The sequence below is a fragment of the Ciconia boyciana genome, chromosome 4 (genome assembly GCF_034638445.1).
Source record: "Ciconia boyciana chromosome 4, ASM3463844v1, whole genome shotgun sequence".
Taxonomy (NCBI): domain Eukaryota; kingdom Metazoa; phylum Chordata; class Aves; order Ciconiiformes; family Ciconiidae; genus Ciconia; species Ciconia boyciana.
The window spans coordinates 52,897,536-52,919,614 of NC_132937.1; the positions used below are offsets into that span (position 1 = coordinate 52,897,536).

General features: G+C 41.9%; 1 protein-coding gene across 3 annotated transcripts in view; it reads right to left on the minus strand.

Moving 5' to 3' along the window:
• Window positions 1-4,423: 4,423 nt before the first annotated feature.
• BNC2 (basonuclin zinc finger protein 2) overlaps window positions 4,424-22,079 on the minus strand; it is a 350,887-nt gene continuing 333,231 nt past the window's right edge. Inside the window, exon 6 of one of the 3 annotated variants that reach the window (XM_072858929.1) lies at window positions 4,424-4,695. In XM_072858929.1, coding sequence (XP_072715030.1) covers window positions 4,680-4,695 — 16 coding nt within the window. In that variant the 3' untranslated portion in view covers window positions 4,424-4,679. Of the gene's footprint in view, window positions 4,696-19,316; window positions 20,187-22,079 lie in introns of those variants that run through there. The other 2 variants (XM_072858923.1, XM_072858925.1) reach the window with 2 other exon arrangements.

The following is a 22,079-nucleotide window of genomic DNA, read 5'->3' on the forward strand; positions in this document are numbered from 1 at the left end:
ACTGCAAGTGCCCCATAAACTCCCACCTACCTCCACTTCATACCCTCCACCCAGCAGAGGCCCTGCTGCTTATGCTACACCCTAACACAGAGCTGGAGAAAGATTATGAAACAGGGAAACTATCCAGGAACAAAATTGCATTTTTTTTTCTATCTTCCAGAGGTAAATAAAAAGTCAAGCCCATCTGACAATGGGAAATGGGATTCAAAGCAAAAATAGAACCCCACATTTTGTCAGATATCCAAGTTTTTTTTCTGGTGAGAGGTTTTCATAAGAGCCAGAACCCCTTTTGGTGGGGTTACATCACCATTTGATCTAAACCCCCACAGTAAGACTACATCTGCTACTAAGCTGTGTTGTAAATGTCTTTAATTTTTATATTTCATCTGAAGGGAGTTGTTAAAGTGGGTTTACAGGGTGATGGCTCTTTGAATAAAAGACATCAGGACTGAAGCAAAGCTCTGCATGACACTTAATTTTCACTCTAATAAGCCCTCCTAAAACATTACAAGATTTTGTTTTTCCCTGAACTTGCTTTCCCTTCCTGCATGATTATTCTTTTTTTATTTTTCCTCCGTCCTTTTTTTTAAGGACACATTTGAGAAGAATGGTTTTATTTTTGCCCAGATGACACCACTTCTCTTTTCACCCTAAGCCAGATGTGCTCCTCTCTCTAAGCAAAAGAAATCTCTCTGAAGTTTTTTTTCAAAGCCATTGCTTTTATTTAGGGTTTTTTTCTTTTTTTTACTGTTCTTCTGGACTCTCTGGGGCCTTTAGTTTGACTTTTGTCTGTGAGGGTGGGAAGGGATCCTCCAATATGTTTGTGCTCAAATTTTAAGGTCCCTTTGGATGTGTTTTCCAATACATGAAAAAGTTCTGTGCTGGCTGAGCATAACTAAGCGTGGGTCCCTTCTTGATCACCTGGAGGGGTCATTGTAGAGCAAACATGAAGTATTATCTTTCCCAGTCCCAAGTGCTTTTATTGACTCATTTTGCCCTGAATAACAGACAAGAAAGAAAATGTGGAGTCCAGGCTTTTGGCATGGCAACTCAGATCTGAGAATATTTCCATATAGCCATCAAACCTGGCTGGTTTGTTTTTTTGTCTGAGGGTCTTCTTTTCATTCTGGAGAACAAAACAAATGATTATGGATTGTGGACCTTGGTCATCCAGCAGAAAAATGCAAGAAAAGAAAAATCTGCCTTATTAAAAAAAAAGAAAAGGAAGGAGTAATATCAATATTTACAATCCAACAAACAGAACATAGAAAACGAAGAGGTCCATCTGCAATGTGATATTAATCTGGAGAATAATGTTGTCAAAATGCAGGGAGATTCTGCAGCAGTTAGAATGAAGGGAATTACGTGTTTGCATCTCTTTGGAGATGTGGGTTTGAAAAGATTTCAAGTATGTAAGAACAGCATGGGCCATGTTCACCAGGCAGGCCTGAACCCAGAATTTGGTGTTGTAATTCAACCTGGGGCTTCTGGATTATGGGATACACAGAAATTACCAGCTAGATGAGATGAGAAATATTTTTCTCTCTTTTAAACCAAGAAACAGTAACGAGGTTCCTAAAGGAATGTTATCATTATTATTATTATTATTATTATTATTATTATTATTGCAACAGTCAGGTATTGAAACCAAGCACTCAAAAGTCAGTAAATTTCGTAAACAGATTTTCCCCGCAAGATTTATACAACCATATTGTGTATTTATTTTTGATTCGCAATTTCATTGTGAAACATACATTTTAATGGATTATATTTGTCATTAGTGCACATCATAAATACAATAGTAATCATCAGATTCATAGCTAGCACTCATGCAGAGCTGTACATAATCACAATTCTCCACAAACATACTTGCCTTATGCTCAGAGTTCAAGTGGAAATTCCTGAATAAAGAACAGTGGAGATCAGACTTGTGTAACACTCAGAACCATCTGTGCTCCTGGGGCTGTAGAGTGCAGACAAACGCCTGACTCCCTACTCCAAAGTACTTCTAGTCTGGACTGTTTTCCTATGCCGGTATATTGATGCTTTCATTAAAATGAGGAAGAATAGCTGAAGCCCAGTGTGTGCACCAGTACCCTAAAAATGCAGGGGCTTACTGCCCATTTCTCAGCAAATAGAGTCTGTAGAGATACAATATTAATTTGATTTCTAGCATAGATATAATCTACTTAGATTCGAGCTATTCTCTTTCATGCTGTCCTGTTAATATGTTTGCATATACACCCTTCCCCTGCTTCAGAAAACTTCTGAAAACCCACCTTTCTGTGAGGCATGCCAGGTGCTGGACTACTCCCTGCTCTGTGGGTGTTCTTCCTCAAATTATTTTGTTTGTATTGAGTCGTGCCTTCAGGGCTTTATCTGCATTCTCGCACACCCAACGTTCACTGAAGTTGATGGAGATACAGAAGGCAGGCCTTTAGCTTGTGCTGGGATCTACTGGGCTTTCTCCTAATTCTGCCTCCAGTGTGGGCTCCGCTGTCCTAAATCCTGAGGACTGGGGACTTAGTGCAATCTTTTCTGTGTGAGGTACAGCCTCTCTTCCTGAGTTCAGCACCCTCTCTCCCCTCCTTTTTTTTAGGGAAGGTGAGGGGGTGGCATCTGTATGATGTTGCATGTGCTGGTGTCGTGGACACGTCTGCTTCCTGAATTCAGCAGGCACTAATGCTTTGTTTCTCAAACCACTTAGACGCTGCTATCCAAGACACTGAAAAACTCTCATTCCTTCCACTTACCACCCTCTGAAAAAATCACTGCTTCAATGTTTGTGGTATGTGTATTATATTATAGTCTTAGTGATTCTTTCATATCTATCCTTATTAAAAACAGACTTAGCAAAGTTAATTAGGGGTAATTTGCATTCAAGCTATTCATTATTTACTTATCTTTGAACTGCAAACTGTAGGAATGCCATTTGTTCATTAAAATTCCCAATCTTTGCCCACTTTCCCTTTGATAGCATAGTGGTTAAAGAAAGTTGTGCTTAGCTGCTGACTAACCATTCTCTGCACACTGCAGAGATGGCTGCAGGCCATTATTTCAGCATTAGAAAGTAGTTAATATTGAATGCCATGAAGTTAAATTTGTGTTCATTTACTTATTATGTTGGAAATCAGTTGTTCATTCTGAACAAATTTCCCAGCGCTACTCTCAGCCAAGCTCTGCAGACTCAAAAAACATGCGGTAACAATATTCAGAAGGTGAGGAGGTTTGGAACAGGGTAAAAAAGAGGAATTGCACAAATCTCTGAAAAAGACACTGCTGCAAACCCTTGCCCTGGATAAGGCTACTTTAATTATCACAGTCACCACCCTTGTTAGTTCCTTTTAACAGCACAAGGAAAAAAATATCTGCTTTTTATTGTTAACCACTAATCTCTGAACAATTACACATCTGTTAACTCCTCAGAAGCTTCTGCTGTGTGCTATTTACAGATATTTTAAGTTGAAAAGAGATGCAATGGCAATTGTCTTGCTGACAGGGAAGAAGAAGGACCCAGTTCTTAGTTACTCAACAGGGATTGTCTCTCAAGTACCTCTTTGGTAACTTGGCTATGCCTGTCTAAGGTGCAGGAATGATACCTCCACAGCAAGAAACACACAGGCAAGACAAGAAGCCACTGACTACAAAAGTAACTCAGCAGAGGGCTGCAAGGCTGGCCAGATCCTAGTGTGCTGTGTGGACTGGGGCAAATCATCTAGAACAAGTTGGACAGTTAGTGCCTACTCAGGGATTGCTGTTTCACAATGCCTCTGCATGATTTTCCTCTTCCAATGCAACCTAAAAACGATGACATCTTCTAACACTCCCTCCCCCTTCCCTCCGTCTCTTGAACTAATGAGCAAATAAGGAAAGAAAATTAAAGAATAAAAAATGTAAGCAGTGATAGGGTGAGATCAATAAACTGTGGATTGCTAGCACTGAGTGAGCCTGAGTAATCTTCTGCATATTGCACGTTGAGTTAACTTGCAAGAGAAATATGTTCCTTCTTATTGTCCTGTGTCTCATTGTGGAAAAAGAAGCAGGGACTGCAAATTAAAATATCCTTGATTTAGGTTCTGAAGGGAGTGCCCAGGAGTTCTTCCTCTATTGCCACATGCTAGAAATTGAACCATCTGCACCATTGCAACATAACGAGAATATTTTATTGTTGTTTTCAGCCTGTGACTTCTTTTGTCCTGTTTCCCCCCGCCCCCAACAAAAAGTCCACTAACGATGCTCTTGTGAGTAGCATCAGCAAAAGATGCTACTCTACATCAGCACAGGACTCTGCTGTTTCAGACTCACTCCTACAGGGCAGAAGGTGAAAGGTACATAAATAGTAACCCATGTGATACTATACAACATGCTGGCATAAGAGTGCTGAAGATTCCCTGAGCTGAAATATGCTACTACACTGAGGATTATTCACTGGGTACGTATGGGGCTAAGAGAAACAGCCAGAAGTGGACAACTAATGACAGTGAACTATGTTTATAGACACATTTGCATCACATGAGCTTTGCACAAATAATGAGAAGTCTCTGAGTCACCAGTCCAGGGAATGTACTGCTCTTAAGGACAGTTCCTTTTCTTCCACCGTCAAGATTTTACTTGGGCTAATGCTGGTGAGCAGCAATTTCCCCAAATCACAGAACAAGGGAGGAAGGGTGGAGGTCTCTTCAGTCCCAAGGGAACCTATAAGAAAAGTTAGAACAAGAATGAGAAAAAAAAAGCTTGACATGTTATTAATTTTACACGCAGGCAGTGAAATCATGTGGAGTACGACTACCATGATGACAATGGATCTAAGTTTGGGATGCACTACCCCCACAGGTGAAAGAAAATAAGGACGTTTAAGTAACAGCAGAAAACTCACAGGAACAGAATATTTAGTATTTGTATATATTTGTAGTTCTCACTCTAGCAAATACCAGCCAGCTTCTCCAGAGCTAGAAATGCTGTCCTCTTCTTCTGAAGTCTGGGTATGACAGAGCAGAAAGTGAGGAATACCACAGACTTCAGTGTAGTTACTCAGATGGGAATCCATGTTTACACCTCCCTTGCTAGGATCTGCCAAACCAAATCAGTAAGTTGAGTTTTCCCACCTACTGCTGATGGAATTGTATACCACACACTGTATATACAGTGCTGATAGTCAATTGTGAAATAGGCTGTATTTTTTTCCTCCTTTCTGAAAGGTGAAGAGAAACTTATGCTTAAAGAAAGGAAGCTCATTCAAACTCTGCATGTAAGACCATTTTCTCAGCAAATGGTGTCTACTTACTCTTTACTTCTAAGCTCTCTCATGTCAAAAATCACCGGTTTGTCACAAAGGGGAACTGTAAAGGGCAGCTGAAGAAATTAAAGAATCTGTGTGCTGGATTTACTTATGTTTGCATAAGAATAGAGTACTTTTTAATCTCTTGAGCTTCCAAATGAAATACTCTTGAGGGTCAAAAGAGAATAATTTAATTACCTCAGAGATTCACAAGAAATTAGGCTTCAGTGATGCCTAGGATTGGTTAAATTAATAGGGAATATGCTTCAGTCAGAATGTTTGACAGTTATACAGTGAAATTCTGGCACCAGTGCATTTCCATTGGCTTCAGTAGGGTCAAGATTTAGCTCATGTTAGCTGTAAACCCAAGATGATTACTGAATGGGCTGATTCAGGCTACTGTTAGTCTCCTAGAAGAGGACAGCACACTGCTTCCAAAATTATCTGTCTGGATGCCACAGACTTGATTTTTCTGAGGTCAATTCCATTGGCCAATGTATGGGTGGCTACAGCCCTAAAACAATCGAATGGAAACCACATGAAATGCTAAATATAGTAGCATTTGAGTGAGGGGGGGTTTGTTGTTTGTTTGGTTTTGGTTTTGTTTTTGTTTTTAAAAGGTTTAAAAACAATTTTTAATGTCTTGGGAACTGTGATGTTCAAAGGGAAGGCCATAGCAATACGCAAAAAGAAAAGGCCATGTGAGAGCATGAAAAAGAGCTAAATTCTGATCTCTAAGCACAGAACCAACCCAGTGCTATGAAACGAGTTTTCTCTGAATTTACACCAAGAAAATGTGTCCCAGAGAGTAACCATTTGTTTTATCATAAACCTAAAACCAGACCACTTTGCTATGACATCTCGTTTTGGCTGCAATTGCACATGCATGCACACACACACACGCACTCGCATTCTCTTCAATAGCCTTTCAGTCATGCCACAGAGCTGTATGGTCTCTCCTGGATAAGCTGTGTTAAATTAAAATTAAACATCACCAAGCTTTGTGCTCAGCCTCCCTCTGTGAATGCTCTGCTGCGGGTGTGCAGGGGGTTAATATCACAAATGTTCCACAGGAGGTTAGTGGGATTCAGTTTCAGCTAACATTTATTTTGCCAGCTCCTGTTCACTTTCATCTCTGCTTATGAACACTATTATCTTGTTTGTAATAATATATATAGATCACTGCAGCTGCGCTCTGCAAAATTCATCCATTTTTTGAACTTTGCAAAAAAATTTCTGCAAGTCTTTTATCACATTACTGAGCCCTGTGAATTCAGCCACCTTCCCAGCCTGGTCTCTCATAGAAATTGTAAGCAGGCATGGGCTTGGAAACCTTTCACTGAGGATGGACTATCGTGTTTCTAATGTAACCTTACACCCAATGTGGTTTTGTCGTTTCACTCAAGACTAATTGTGAGCTGTTGTTTTTAAAAAAGGACTAAGTTACTTCAGCTCCTTTGCTTTTTGTCTGTTCCTATTGTTAGTTTCCTGTTACAGGCATTACCTTTGGCACATGTATGACACGTCCCGCAGGTCAGCATACTGTGCCTGAACTCTTCTGTCACTTGCTCAGTAGATTGCCAGTAATAATATTAATATCTAACTCTTACATAGCACTTTTCCTATCTTGCAAACATACAGTTTCCTGTCCTGGAATCAGTGGTGCTAATTCTTGATGGCCACTAGAAGGGCTATTAGCGTATTTGACATTTTCTTTTATGAACTTGGAGGAGCACACTAAGTGGCATGCTTTTCCATAGAAATATTGTAACCCCATTAATATTTGTACTTTAAAATCCAGTCAGCCTAAAGAAGGAAATGTGTCTTTTTAAACAACCTATACAGTATATATGCCTTGAAAAGCGGATGGAAGACTGTAAAGAGGTAGGACTAGACTTGAATTTACACTAAAATTTCCAGCAGAAAATCCTCTTGTCATATGTTTTCTATGGTCTGACCCTATGGCTTTATTCTGAAAGGCACACAAAGCAAACTCTTGGCTGTAAGTTCTTAATGTTTACCTATCTCGCTATTACTATAGTACAGCTTACAATGGAGCTATTATTCCAGAAATTGAATGGTGTGATACAATAATTGACTTCCTTACTAGTTTCCCAGTCTTCTTCCTCTTCAAGAATCAGAAGTCATTGAATGACTAGGTCATAGCTCTATTCTGCTTTTCTCATTTTGAGACAGAAAAAGGCAGACTAACTTTCAAAGCCTCTACCCTAGGCTTTCAAGAAGGCAGAGCGTAAAAGAGAGAATAGAAAAGGAAACAAAAAGGAAATGAAATGGAGATTTAAGTAGTTTAGACCTTGTGCTCAGCAGTCCACAAGATCAAACTCACTCCTCTCCATGCAGCAGCTGGTATCAATGCTCTTGCATTGTTCAAACAAGTTCCAGCATTTAGTGAACTGGGACGCTGCCTTCTACCGCACTTCTGTAGAGGCCGCCTCTCCGGTTGCGACTGAAGCGTGCCTTCCAGAAGCAGCTTTGCATTACTTTGACAAAGCCAGACAGCACCTGTCCTTGAGGCTTAACAAAAGGTAGTAAAGGGAAGGAGAGAGTAATCTCTCTCAGGCCTCTGCTGCTATCACTCTCCTTTTATATTTCATTTAGAGCAAAACGTGAACAAAGAAAGAGTGTTAGACATGAACACTGTAATGAAAATCCATGACTCGACCGTGCATTCATAATTATTTTATAAATAAATGGCTTCTGGAGAGGTACATCTGTCTCTTCCCACAGAGTGTATGTCTTTCATTAATGTATTACAGGCCAAATGAAGCCAGCCTGAGTGCTTTGCTTGCATCTTCCTCTTCCTCTCCATCATTGTCCATGGATAGTATTTTGTGGTTCGGAGAGAGCTGCAAGCCCCACACGTCTCTGCAGGACTGATGGCTCGTCAATAACATTAGCCAGCATTATGGGCCGCATCGGTGTAGAACAGAATCAATATGGCCAAGTAAAAAGTCTAATCAGTTGACATGACCATCTTCAGCAGGGCTCACGTTACAAGAAATGAGTTTTTTTAAGGAATCAGCATCAGCGCTGCTTATTCACCCCACACCAAGAAGCCTTGACGAAGATTTATTGCTTCTTGTTTTGTTAGCAGTGCAGGATAAGCTGGTAAAAGTGAAATAATCATTCAGGTTAAAAGAATAATAAAGACCCGACTCTGCAAACACTGCCCACATTTTCCTAAGAAGCTGAAAAGAGCCTCTATAGGGCACTCCACAGTGTGGAAGGGAAGCTGTCTGCACTAGGAAATCAGAATAGTTTAGGGACCTGAATACAGGGACTCATGCCCTTTGTCTGACTAGGCTGCATTCTGTTTTCTCACCCTCTCTTTTTTTTACTGAAGGGACAGATTCAGCTCTCACTTCTGCTTGTACAAATTGGAGTCACTTGGCTGAAAATAGGATTGTTCCAGATTTCTATCAGCATAAGTGCAAGCAGGCTGTGGCAGTCTTGTCTGTGGCAATGTACACATCTTAAAACAAGTTTCTCACTGATGCAGAGCTTTATCTATGTGGTAATTACAGAGATGTTTTACAATCATCTCCCTTTCTCTTTCTCCTCACCCCCTGCATGCAGATTCACCCACAACACAAAAGCAACAGGGGTGCAGCTATCAGATATTTCACTTTTATGAACTCTGCTGATCATCTGTTCTCATTTGTCCAGTCATCTGAGGGAAACCCTGTTCAATCATGTGAGGGTAAAGCATTAGTGAAATCGTTAGTGCAGCATGGGCAGGCTAATAGGCCCATGCCTCAGCCATTTTTTTGCAGGCAACATACCACCTACATCAGAGATACTTCAGCAGTGTTATTTCCTAAACAGGTAGAAGAAAATAATTGCATCTTGGAGGCAAGCAACTTGTTTGTGAATGGGAAAATGGACATGTTAACTACTCCCATCCCACTTTGTTAGAATGAAATAGCTGGGAAATGCTCATTAAAAAAAATAAAAATCTTGAAACAGGTTAAGTGTTTATTCAAATTAACAACAGAATCAGAGGAAATTAAAGGGCCAAATCCCACAAGGGCCTTCACAGACTAGACATGAGGAAAGGAACAGAAAGTTTGATTCAGGCTTTTCTGCCATTGCCAGGAAAGACTCAATGCTCACAGACCAGTCTGCGGTACTTATGCACAGAAGCATGAATGTGCTGGTGATCTCCTCCTGGGCAGTGGTAGACCTTCACTCTCAGCACAGGACACTCAATACAGTCACAGGCAGTGGGCAGTCACCCTGCCAAATTTCATCTCATTTTCTTCCTGTTAGGCACATACAGAGATGCACATGCTCTCTACTGATTTCATCATGGGGGAGGAACTTTCTGGGGGTTTAATACTAGAATAGTAACTATGGGCTTCAGTCAAAATGGAGCCCTACAGCAGTGTGCACAGACAAGACAAGTTCTTCATCCCCGGGAGTCAGTGTCAAGAGCACATCAATACTGACCGCGTTCCTCAGTGGCAGAGTTCACTTCCAAGTTTCCAGTAACATTGGCTGTTGAAAATGAAGCTCAACAAAAAAACTTATGTGGGAAAAAATAGTCCAGCATCTGCGTGTTTTGTGATTGTCTTTTTTGTTGCTGTATGAAGAAAAGCAAGGTTTTTTTAACTAATCTAGATTCTGAACACAAAGTTGGTTTGGGTTTTTTTTATGGGAATCCTGCTGCAGAATATTAATAGTGTAACATTAATTTAAGTGGTTTATTAAAGTAAAAAAAGAGTCAATTTCTATTAAGAGTCCGCCACTTATAGTTATTCAAGGGAATATTCTACTCTCAGAGCCCCAGGATCTTGGTATATAACATCCTCATTTGTGTTAACGGAAACTTTACCCCTTTGAATTCACGAGGACTGAAAAGTTTCACCAGGCGCACAGGCTCTGTATAAATAAGCAGCACACAGCAAACATATTCTTTTAAAAGGATTATCACTTTGACAGCTATTCAGTTGGGGTGGCTTTTTCTGTCCCTTGGAATTCCCAGCTTGCCCTCTTAACTACACAGAAGGTAAATCTGTATAATACTTCACAGCTGCCTTTATTGGGACCTGACACTGAGCCTACTGGATGTGCTTTCCTGGTACAAAGCACCTCGTCAAGTTTCCTGCTCTGGATGCAGTGAACGCAGCTGATGAGCTGTCTTATTAAAAGTTATGAGGAAAGGATGTTCACTCCATTACTTTCTGAACTACTGGATACGCATGGCGAAGCTGCCGAGCCGGCCAGTCCCTCAGAGCTCCCTGCCTCACACACAGGCTGCACACTAACGTTTAATGACGCATTGCTCCTGTGGTGGTCACCATCAAATTTTAATTTTTTTTTTTTATGGCATCTTTTGCTTAATCAGCATTACCATGACGTTTCCCCGTCACTGCAGACCAAACTTGAGCCTTGCTGTCCCGCTGGCACTGAGCACGCGGGCAAAGCTCCCAAGAGTTTTAAGCTGGGGCTTTGCCACCCCTCTGCCTGTAGTGATGGGAACAGGGCCAGGAGCAAGACCTCCTTGCGCCCTGCCTGGTTCGAAAGGAAAGGCAGCACCATGCTTGCTGGGGAGCCCACCAAGCCCTGAGAGCCCGAGGGAGGCTGAAGCTTGAGGGGCTGAGCACAGGAGGGCTGGTGTGGCACAGATGGTCAAGGAGACCAGAGGCAGGTGTACTGCAAGGGGAGCTGAGGTGTCGGACTCGTGTGTCCCTCCATGCCACATGCCCCTGCCCAGGCTCCTGCTGAGGGTGAGCTCGGGGAAAGGGGAAGAGGGGCAGAGCTACAACCAAGAGCAGCTGAGAGAGAGACAGCTGGGCCAGAGGCAGAGCCAACGGAGGGCTAAACTGCTGTGGCAGAGCTGGGTTGAGAAAAGCAACCTTCTTTTTAAAAAAGAGGATACAACGGTTGCTGCAGTCATGGTTCAGCAGGGCCAGCCTCAGCAATGCCATGTATGGAGCGTGTACCCATTACCTTCCCATCAGTAAAAGAATAAGCTATTTTCTCAAGTAGTTCAGGTGAAAGCTGCAAATAAATTTCTTTTTCTCCACCACCTCACTGAAGCAAAAGACATTTTGCAAGCAGCCTGCTTTGGAAAACTGCTGGTGCTTGGACTGGAAGAACACAATTAAAAGACGCAGTAAAAATTGACAAATCTCAGTATGGGGAGCTGAAAATACATTACAATCCCAATCGAACTATAAATAAAAAACCTAAATTAAATAAATCTTGCACAATTATGGATTAAAATATGTTTGGCTTTAATGACTTAGCATACGGGCCTTGACTCTTGAAATGGTTGCTGCGACCATGCGGCTTGCACAGGGATGTAATAATAAACAAGTTGCCTCCTGCTGCAATGCCATATAGGGATGATGAGGAAAGGGGACCAGCTTTTTGCTGGTTTTCTGGTTACTGGTTAGCCCTCCTTCATGGGCCCTGGTCTCTGTGCAAAAGTCTGGCCTTACAGCTTCAGTAAGAGCAAGCAGTGTCAATAATGGACCCAATAATGAGTGGAAAAGAAACCCAACCCAGTAACAACAAAACCTCTGGGGGAGCATTAGCAGCAATTGCTGTCATCCGACGCTGGGAAACTGCTGGTCTTTCCTGATGGCAGCCTATCATCCACAGGCTGCAGCAGGATGCTGTGCTCGGCGAGCTGCGAGTTGGCAAACGCCGAAAGGATCAGGCTTGGTGGACGGCAAATGTGCTCCTCCACCACAGCTCAGCAGAGAAGGGTTTTGGCGGCCCAGTTTCGCCCAGGCAGCTGTGGGTTTTGCAGTGAGGTGGCTGGCAGGAGAGGTGGGCACCACTCTCCGCTCTGCCCCCTGCTTGCCCCAGCCCATGGCAGCAGCTCTGGGGGGCGAGTGCGGAGTGCTGCCCTCCCCTTTTGGATGATAACAGGGATCAAAACATTTTCCATAGCTACCGCTTCAGCTGCTGGGCCAGGATTGCCTCAGCAGCTATCACTTCCTTCTTGAGAAAGGTGAGGAATGGGTGCAGATCCAGATCACTTGAATGCCACTGTCGTGGCTGGCCCCAGATACCCACTGTGCTGAACTGATGGTGCCCAGAGCTCCCAGGGCTTTCCAGATCTGTAGCTGGCTGCCTAAACCCTCACTACAGCTGAGTAATCCAAAGGAGAGGGCTGAGCCATAACACAGAAACAGAAAAAACAGCCCAGGAAAATCACTCTTCTTGCCACAGTAAGCCAGAGCATGGTTTCCATCAGGCAAATAGCTCTGTGAGAACTAGCTCAAAGTCTGTTTTCCCCAGCGTGTGGGTCCTGCTTTGGATAGCAGCACCAAGGGAAGAGGTCCCTGCAGTTGTTCCCCTCTCTGCAGCCATTCCCAGGGTCAATACCTCGCCTCCTTTTCCTGTCCCTTACTACTTACACCTACTGTCCTGGTGTTTCTAGTCTTTGGCCAAATTTGGTTGAAATAGGTCCATGCATTCCTATTACTGGGGAGGGGACAGGGAGGCAAAAGTTGCACACAGGCAGACCTATATGCATGCAGTCAGATGGCGTAACACTCATTTCTTAGGAAACTAGACTAGAAAGAAAACAGCAGTCTACTTTTTCAGGCCTTCCTGCTCTCTGTTTCTCCTACTTACTTTGAAAGTTATGGTAGCTTAAAATAATCTCTACACTGCATCTAGGAATTTACGTGTTATGCTTTCTTTGAACAGTTTTTTTAAAAGGTCTCCTGATTTAAAATATAACATGTGAGTATGATTTTTTTTCTCCCTCAACAACAGTTTTCTGAAAGATCTGAAGTTGATTATATTGGGATTGTGATTACTTAGTGGCTTGACTAAAGCTATTTCACAAGTCAGCTCTGATGTGTTACTTTGAATTAAGATGAGAAGTTTTCTCATCTTATGTTTTACAGAAAAAGCCATTCCAAAAGCAAGTGTTCAATGTGTCCAAAAATTCCTCCTTGAAAACTTGCCTTAACATGACATATGACTGTATTTTGCAAGCTGTTTAGTCACCCATTATTTTTGTTTTATTAGACATAGTTGACCCTTTGATCTCGGTGAATTAACACTTTTACTGATCCAGAGGCTGTGAGTCTAGCCCTCATGCTTGTTGACATTGTTTTCTTATGGCCTGGCATTTGTAATCATGCAAATTCTTGCTATAGCTTATTCATTTCTAAAATGTTCTCAGAATTGATTCCCTGACATACTCTTTGTGACTTAACAGCTTTCTCTGACTTTTCTGTATGGCTTAGCTCTGGGAGCTTGCAATAGAGTAACACAAGGTTCACATGTATTTTGGCAATTTACCATCTTTTAGAAATGTCTACTTTAGGGTCTTAGACATTGCAGAAAAAAAGAAAAAAGTAATTGCAAAGCTTTTTCTGGGCTGTGGCCAGCTTAAGGAAAACACAAAGTTTTCAGGATAGAATTTAGTGGATTTGTAGAGAAACTTAAAACATGGTACACCTCTTGACCTGAATTCTTGTAAGCCAGTATGCAGTGTATGTATACCATAATGAAATTCTCCAGTTGCAGTTTACATTTCATTCATGTAGCATTTATCACTGGAATCACTGGACACTGACTGCTGTAGTATGTCAAGGGTTTGACCTTTGTTATTCTGATCTTAATTACAAGACCAGGTCTAGGATATAGAGTCCAGTTTCCTACCAGCTCCCAGGCATGTCAGACTCTGATTAGAGCCTTCCTTCACCAGGCCGGGTTGAACACAGCTGGGCCAAAACAGAGCTCAGTGAGTGTAAAGTTATGTGAACAGATGCCAGAGGCCATGGGAATACGATGGAAAATTTTACACAGCAACTGTAATGTTTTACATCTTGTAAAATAATCCAGGAGCTACAAAATATTTTTTTAATCCAAATTTCAAAGTTAGTCTTTCTCAAGTCATAGAAGATATTCCAGACAACCTGCATATTTGATACCTCCCAGCCCCTTTCCCAAATCATTGAGAAAGGTATGTCATTATTATTCATCCCCAATGAGAAGACGAGAATATCCATCTGAAGTATATTCCAGTGCAAGACACCTCCTGTGAAGCACTTAGGACAGGACTTCTAGAGGAGTACAGTCTTTGTGTAAGTCCTTTGCCTTATATATTTCTAAAAATTCTAAAATTTTACATAATTTTGATGCTGCAAAGTTCTTTATTTTGAAATGAACACACACACAAAAGGAAAAGGAAAATTGGAACTGTAGGACACAAAAATGTGAAATTATGAGAGTGTTTTGAATTTTTAATATCACTTAAATTTGAAAGACTGAAACTCTCTAAAAAATTCTAAGTGGCATAATAATTTCAAATCACTTCATACTGTACATGCCCAGAGCTCTGATAACCTCCACACTCAACTGCTTATAAGTTTTTTTCTTCACACATTCCAATAATGTGACGCCAGTCTCTGCAATGTAGAGTGTGTGTTTCATAATTATTGTAGCACTTCAGATTTCTCTGTGCGTCCTGGCACAGAGGGAAAGAATTCAAACTCTGTTACAGAGGATGAAAATATATTGGAACAATTAAATCAAATGCTCTAACCAAGAAAACTTAAAGTGATCTTAAAATGCATGATTAAAAAAGACAAAGATAAGAAGGTGGGGCAGCTGCATAAAAACATCATCTTGGAAAGAAAGAAAAAGAATTTTATGTAACAAGGATACTTTTGCTGGCCCAAGAAAGGGCTGGTAAGAAGCAGAAATTACAGTCAGATATGGTAAAAGAATAGATATTTCTTTAAGACATGAGAAAATGAGTTGGCAAGATGAACACATTTACTGTGTATTGTGGTACAGATGGGAATACCAAAGGGCCTTGAACTTATCCTCGTAACAGTCTGCTTACTTAGTTAAACACCACTGGGTATAGATAAAATAAGATGGAAAGGAAGTCCAACCCCTGTTTTTGCAGATAACCATATTTTAAATCTCCTCATAAACTGATTCAGTCTCTATCATCTAGCTAGTTCTCATTTTGGCCTCTTCTGCCGATATTGGAGGGCTGATCCAGAATCTTTCTGCTCCAGCACTTAAACTTGTTTGTCCTTTCCAGCATAAAATTATATATAGCTATTTGTTCTTGTTAGCATACATAGCTCTTCTTTTTCCCCGATGTTTACACCCCACTCCATTGTCATATATTTATGTAGCACAATCATGCCCCCCTTTCAGCTCTCATTTGCTTGGCCATGGAAACTAAGCTCTCTTAAGTTACCATCATAAAAGTGCCTATTTCCTTCCCTGCAAGCATGGGCAGCCTTTCTTTGAATTTGTCTTTCTCGTCCATGGGCAACTGAACTATATGCAGTGCTCTAAATGAAGGCTCGATTGGGTTTGGGGAAGTAGCGCTGCTGCTGTCCAGACTCTTATGGAAATGACTCATCTGATAAATCCTGGAATCACGTTTGATCTTGAAAGCCTCTGTACTTCATCAGAAAGTATCTTCATGTTGTTGCTTGGTCTCACTTTATTTACCCAGTGAAAGAGGATTTTGCTATTTGCTTTAATTTTGCAAAGTCTGAGTCAGCTTGACCTCTGGCAAGTCTGACATTGTTCTTAAGCTTTCTGACTTCTAAAATATGCATTTTGGGGTAGCCAATTTTGCTTTTCTTTGTAAATTCCTTTTAGGCTTTTTTTCTTACTACTAGCATGGCTTTTGACACCACCTTTCATACTGGTAGGTGATACTTTCCCCAGGTACTGTTACAGTGTTTAGGAATGGAGCTAAAAATGGGGATGTGGATCCCACACCAGCAGCACACTGCTCTGGAGAACTTGCCAACAGAAAGCTGTCTCAAGCAGTGCAGTAAACTCCAAAAGGGGCATTCGATGACTGCCATGTGGCAAAATGCTCAGAAAGCTTCAAGCTTCTTGGCAAGCCAGCGTTTGGGACTAGTACTCCACTGGGATGCATTACCAGTTCAATGGCATTACCTCCACAGGATATTTTGCTAAACTCTGTGTTGGTCATTGTGGAAAACACTTCACCTTGGAAGCAGCTATCATAGGATCAGCAGTGTATTGCTGGGAGAATTGAAATCTAGCTGAAACACTGGAGCAACAGAGAGGCTATAATAGGATTTTTTTTCTTTTTTTTGGCTAATGGCTAGAAGTTGCTACCTGAAAGAAGGGCTGTGCTGGGCACTGGGATCCTATGGAGACCACAGCATATATGCAGCACATAGCTACCTTGGCTCTGCCACGACAGACAGGACTGTAAGCAGCAATGCTTATTTTCTCTGACTGTCATTTTGTGTTCTTCTTTACAGAGAGGCTTCAGCTAAAGGTCACGGGAGAGCTACTGTATATTTTTTCTTCAAACAAAATCAATTGAAGGACCTAGAACACAATAAGTTATGTTGCAGGGTTGCACTTGCATGTATTCCCATTGGAGACCTATCAATGTGAACTAGTACTGTTGGGAAATCTCTCCAGCTACCCCAGTTAATCAATATCTGTTCATTATACTGTCTCTGATGAATACGGGTAAGGATTGGGTAAGCATGAGTCAGGTGACTTAAAAATAACTGCACCTCGCATAAGATCAATAGAGGGTGGGTTTTTTCCCAGTATTACTTCAGGCAAACTAATGTACTTTTTATCCCTCTCTCTTCTTACCACCCCTTGCTCATTGTTGGTATATCAACATCACTGTAGAGTGTCTTTATTAAATTAGTAGCACTTAATCTACTGTCATACTGTCAACCTGCAGGGAGTCAACAAGCAGACAGCAAGTTTTCAAGTGGCTCAGTGTGCTTCAACTGGCTCTCACCCAGGCAGTTAGCTCAGAGCTTTGCCAAAAGCAGTCTTTCTGGGTGCCTGCTAGTATCTCTGCACTGAGTATGAAAACCCTATGCTAGAAAAAAAATTGTTTTAGGGGAATTCATGCAAATTAGAGATGTGTTATGACAGATGAAAAGATTATAATTATGCTTGGCTTCCACGCAGAACTACATTAACACATCTATGACATTTAATAACATGGGAGGATAACCACATGCCTCAACAGAGGTTGACTTTCCACAAAGTTGCTTAACTTTTATTTTTTTCCCCTTCCTCCCTCTTTCTCCTGCCCACCAAAATTAGAAGAGCTGCAAGTGCTTGCAGCATTTTGGGGGAAAACAAAGAAAAGTAAGAAAAAAAGAAAAGGGGAAAAAAAGACAAAAAATAGAAAGGAAAAGAGAGAAAGAGAAATAATACAGAAGGTGAGAAAGAGAGAAGGGGAAGGGAAGGGAAGGGAAGGGAAGGGAAGGGAAGGGAAGGGAAGGGAAGGGAAGGGAAGGGAAGGGAAGGGGTAGTATGTAAATTAATGACATGAAGCTAACAACTGCAAGTAAGTAACAGATTAAAGGCATTCAGCTCCTTATTAGGCTGTTTATGTCAGACTGATGAAAACCAGGCAAACTGAATAAACACTCTCTCAAGCCTTTAGTTAGTGGACCTGTGGCAGACATCTTGTATCTATATGGCTCATGGCTCTCAGCACATAGACTAAATTAAATCTGGGAAGAAGCTGGATTGGACGGTGAAGTCCTGTATTTAGAGCTAAATGTTTTGCAGAAAACTGTCTCTTGGTCATGCTGGGAGGGCTGCAAAAGGATAGACCTGTTGACAGCTTAGGAAAGTAATAAATCTGTCAGACAGTATGTATTATCTGCCAACCAACCAACCAACCACTTTCCTCAGACTTACAGTTCACAGTGCTTAGTGAATGCTAGTTAATTGGCCTTCACATTCCTTTCTTTCCCCACCCCCACCCCCACACTCGGCTAGTGAGTCCAGTTGCCTCCATTTTGCTGATAAGGAAACGTGAGGCAACCAAAAAGCCTTATTGACTCTTGTCAAACACTGAGCAGGCTGTTTCCAGTCCAGGTAACCTGTTAGAGAAGGGCTCATTTGCAAGCAGCTATCCATTCCCATTGAGATAAACAGGACTGTACATGCGCTTAAAGTTCAGCACATACCCACGTTTTGAGGCATCACAGCCCCAGTGCTCAGCACCTTGCAGCACTTAACAAGTTGAGTTGTCCTTTGCTCTTCTTTTGTAGAATGAATTAATATGAATCCTATTCCAGCACATTGACTCAGATATGCTTGTAACGTGGCCTTTTTGTCTCCCTGAGTACAGTGCCATGCACAAAAATATCCTATTGTGAGAAATCTCTTCATCTGTTTGTTTTCTTTATTGCTAAGAAGTGCAGTATGTAGAAAATGACTAGCACCACAAGACCTGAGGCTGAACCGAAAGCATTTACCCCAGAAGAATCTTGCTCACATTATGCCAGCTGCTACAGCTGTACCTTAGAAGAAAAACAAGATTTCTTAACAAAAGAAAGTATTCTGCCCTGCAAATGGAACTTCAAAACATCTCCTCACACCACACCCTGTTCTTGTCAGTATGGACCACAAAGCCAACCACAAGAATTCAAAGGTGAATCCTCTGGTGATAAATGCTTACGGCCCAGTCCTAGATTACCAGGCAAAGGTTGCTGGGGAGACACATTTGGCCAATCTCCTCACCATTTCAAAGCATGAGAAAGTTCTTACTCAAACACTGAGATTAATGAGCTGTGTGCCTCTGCTTTGAAAAGCAAAAGGGGGACTGACCTGTGCTAGGACACTAAGTTAGAGTCTGACAGGACCGTTCACTTCAATTTCTTCATCTGTCAGACATACCTAAGTGTGAGCAATGTCCTTCTTAAGAGGTTTTTGCAGACACTTAAGTGACTAACTCAGTGAGACTACAGGACTCTGGACACCAAACTAATGATGACATTTCTGAGGAAATTTGTACAAGCCAGGGAAAAAAGAATTATACACCTCCCCCCCACCCCAACTTTTACCTATTCAATCTCTGGCAAATATGCAAATCTCTTAAATGTAGTTTGCAGCTCTCAAACTACAACAGGCCTTGTGCAAGCTTTGCAGGTGAGCATCTTCCCATGACCATATACGCCTTTCCATGGAAAGGTGTATTGTTTGAATCAGTAAAAAATGAAGAAGTGAAAGACAAAGAGGCAGAAAGGTCAGTGACTGATAAATCTTTAATATAAAAATTGTACAAGAATTTTGATACAAATTACAAGAGGTATTTGGACAAAGTATGAGTAAAACTCCATTTATATCCCCAAAACCTTATGCATTTTATGCAAAAGACATACTGTAGGACAGTTACAGTACAGAAAATACAGGAAAAGAAATGTCAAATTAAAAACAGGACTTTTAAATCCCGCAGACTACTAATGGAAAAAACTTGTTTAGAGTACATACAGTATTTATGAAGCTACCAATGTCACGATTATTAGATCAACATGATGCAGTTTTTCATATCCCCTTGTACAGCTATATTCCATAGTGCATGCTTTGGTTCTGCAGGCAGGACAGCAGAGCATTCACGTTTTGCTCACATTGAGAACAAACAGTGAAAATAAAAAGCCTCATCTATTCCAAACGGAGAAGGACCTTTGTAAAAACGTCCGTCAGGCCCCGACTCCACACTTTCCCATGCCGGGGGGGTGCCCCAGGAACACGTCTTGACAAAGTCCACCGGAACAAGCCTAGCTTTGCGAGCCAGCGGCGAGCTCGCCGTTCTCCATGCAGCAGCCCCCTTGCTGCGGCCGGCACGTCACTGAGTGGCACGGGGGGTTTGCAGCCAGGCTGTGAGAGCCCTCCCATGCCCACTGAGAAAGGGGTTTCCAGGCTTTTTTTTGCCTCTGTGACTGAACCCACTGCCAGGCCCCTACAGAACCCCAAATACATGAAGGTTCAAATCCAGTTTATCTCAGCTTACATCTCTGCGTGAACCCCCAGTCAGGTTCCCATCCTTCCAGTTCAGGAGAACTGAAACGCAGCAGACGGCTACATAGGAAATCGCCATGTTGCTTGGCCCGTGTGACCTTCTCAGTCAAAGCTGTTAAAACAACAACTGTGCCAGTGAGCAAGAGCATTCAGTAAAACAAAGCAACTCCAAACCCCTTTGGCCACAGGTATCAGCCCCCTACGATGAGATACTCGTACGTACAAATAGGTTGAGGTGACCTGCTTGCGGTAAGTAAGAGTGTGTGGAGCTTCAGCCAGGGTAAATTTTGAATGTGTTCAGGGTTTGGATCAGCTTACTTGCATACCTGTCACACATACATTGCACTGGAACACCTATCACTTTTTTTATAGACTGGAGGAGAGGCAGGAGGCATGAACTGAGAACACAAATGCTGCCCATTAAGAAACAGCCACGTTATGGGAAAGGAGCCCCATATGACATAGGAACCAAAGTTTGCACAAGAAAAAGCAGCATGCTGAATTTCATATTTATAAATAGCTAAATGAGACACACACACACAACAGTGGCCATTTTATTCATCTTGTCACTTTACAAACGGTGACCATTTTCACAGATGGAATGCATAAAACTTTCCAAAATGGAGAACATCAGGAGGATGTGTTACTTTTCTGAGAGAATTTTAATGAGATACTCTCTTCGAATGAGAGGAGAAGGGGTAGGGACAGGTGAAGAAAATGGGAAAATAAAGACAATGACTGAAGATTGTACAAGGGTTTGTTAAAAAAAAAATAAAAATTCCGAATGTAAAAGTATGGTTGAAAAATAATGAAGAAAGCAACCTTAGTTTGTACAGCTTAAGTGACCCTATTTACTCTGTAGGTCATCGGGTAGACTAAGAAGAACATTCCTAGAATCACAATTCGTGGGGCTACTGTACTGTTTCACAGTGGTGATGGGGGGGGGAGAATTCTGCCCCATCAACGCGGCGGGGGCGGCGGACAGGGACAAGGACCGTGTGTCAAAGTCTTGAGCTGGATGCGGTGATTGTGTAATGCTCCCCGCCTCGGGCACAGACACGCGCGTGCACCAGTGCCACTGGTCCCCCAGAGCCACTGTTCACAGCCTCTTGCATTTTGTAACAGAAGTGGACAGGTTGTGATTAACTATTGATGAGTTTGCCATCCTAACTGTGCATTATCCTCTGATCATTCTCAACCTTTTGTTTGACAACGAATGCCTTATAAAATCTTTATGCATCACTTATCTAGTCTCGCTCTCTCTTTCTTCTCTAGAAATATAATTGCCCTGGATGCTTTTCTCCATTGTCCTAAAATATTTTTCTCCAAAGGTTTGAAGGGAGCAGCATACGAAATCTGTAGAACATCTGAATAAACCTCTCTACACATTAGACATTTGTTCACTCATGCTTCTCCTGCTCTTAAGCGCATAAGAGGATATACATATATGTAAGTGTGATGAAAATGATATAATTTTGCCCATTTGTAACCTTCATTTTAAGGCTCTTTGTTCTAACACTGTGACTGTTTCTCCCTCTTTGTCTGTCTGTCTGTCTCACACACACATACACACACAAAAAGGACCCAAATGTTTTCTTTGATCAGAAAGTCCTCAGTTTCCACAAACGGCCCCAGAAACAGTACGGAAAGAAAGGCTGCTAGGCCTGCCCAAACTCATCATGGCAGGTCAGCTAATCCGACTGCTCCCACCTCCATCAGTGCCATGTGCACACGGAGTGGCAGCGGAGCAGAACGTGGGCTCAGCCTTTATGCTGCTGACACAAATGGGCTCCAGGAAATTGCCTGCTGATCGTACCTGTACAGCTTCTGATGCACTCGGAAGAAAAAGATCAATGACCTTTGACTGGTAAAAGGCCTCAGCATATTTATAGTGGCTACCATCACCTCTGTTGCAGCAAACATCAAATTACCACATAGTGCTGGAGACAGTATTAGCATCCGGAACCAGCAAAGAGGAGCTGCAGGCCACTAATACCATGAATCG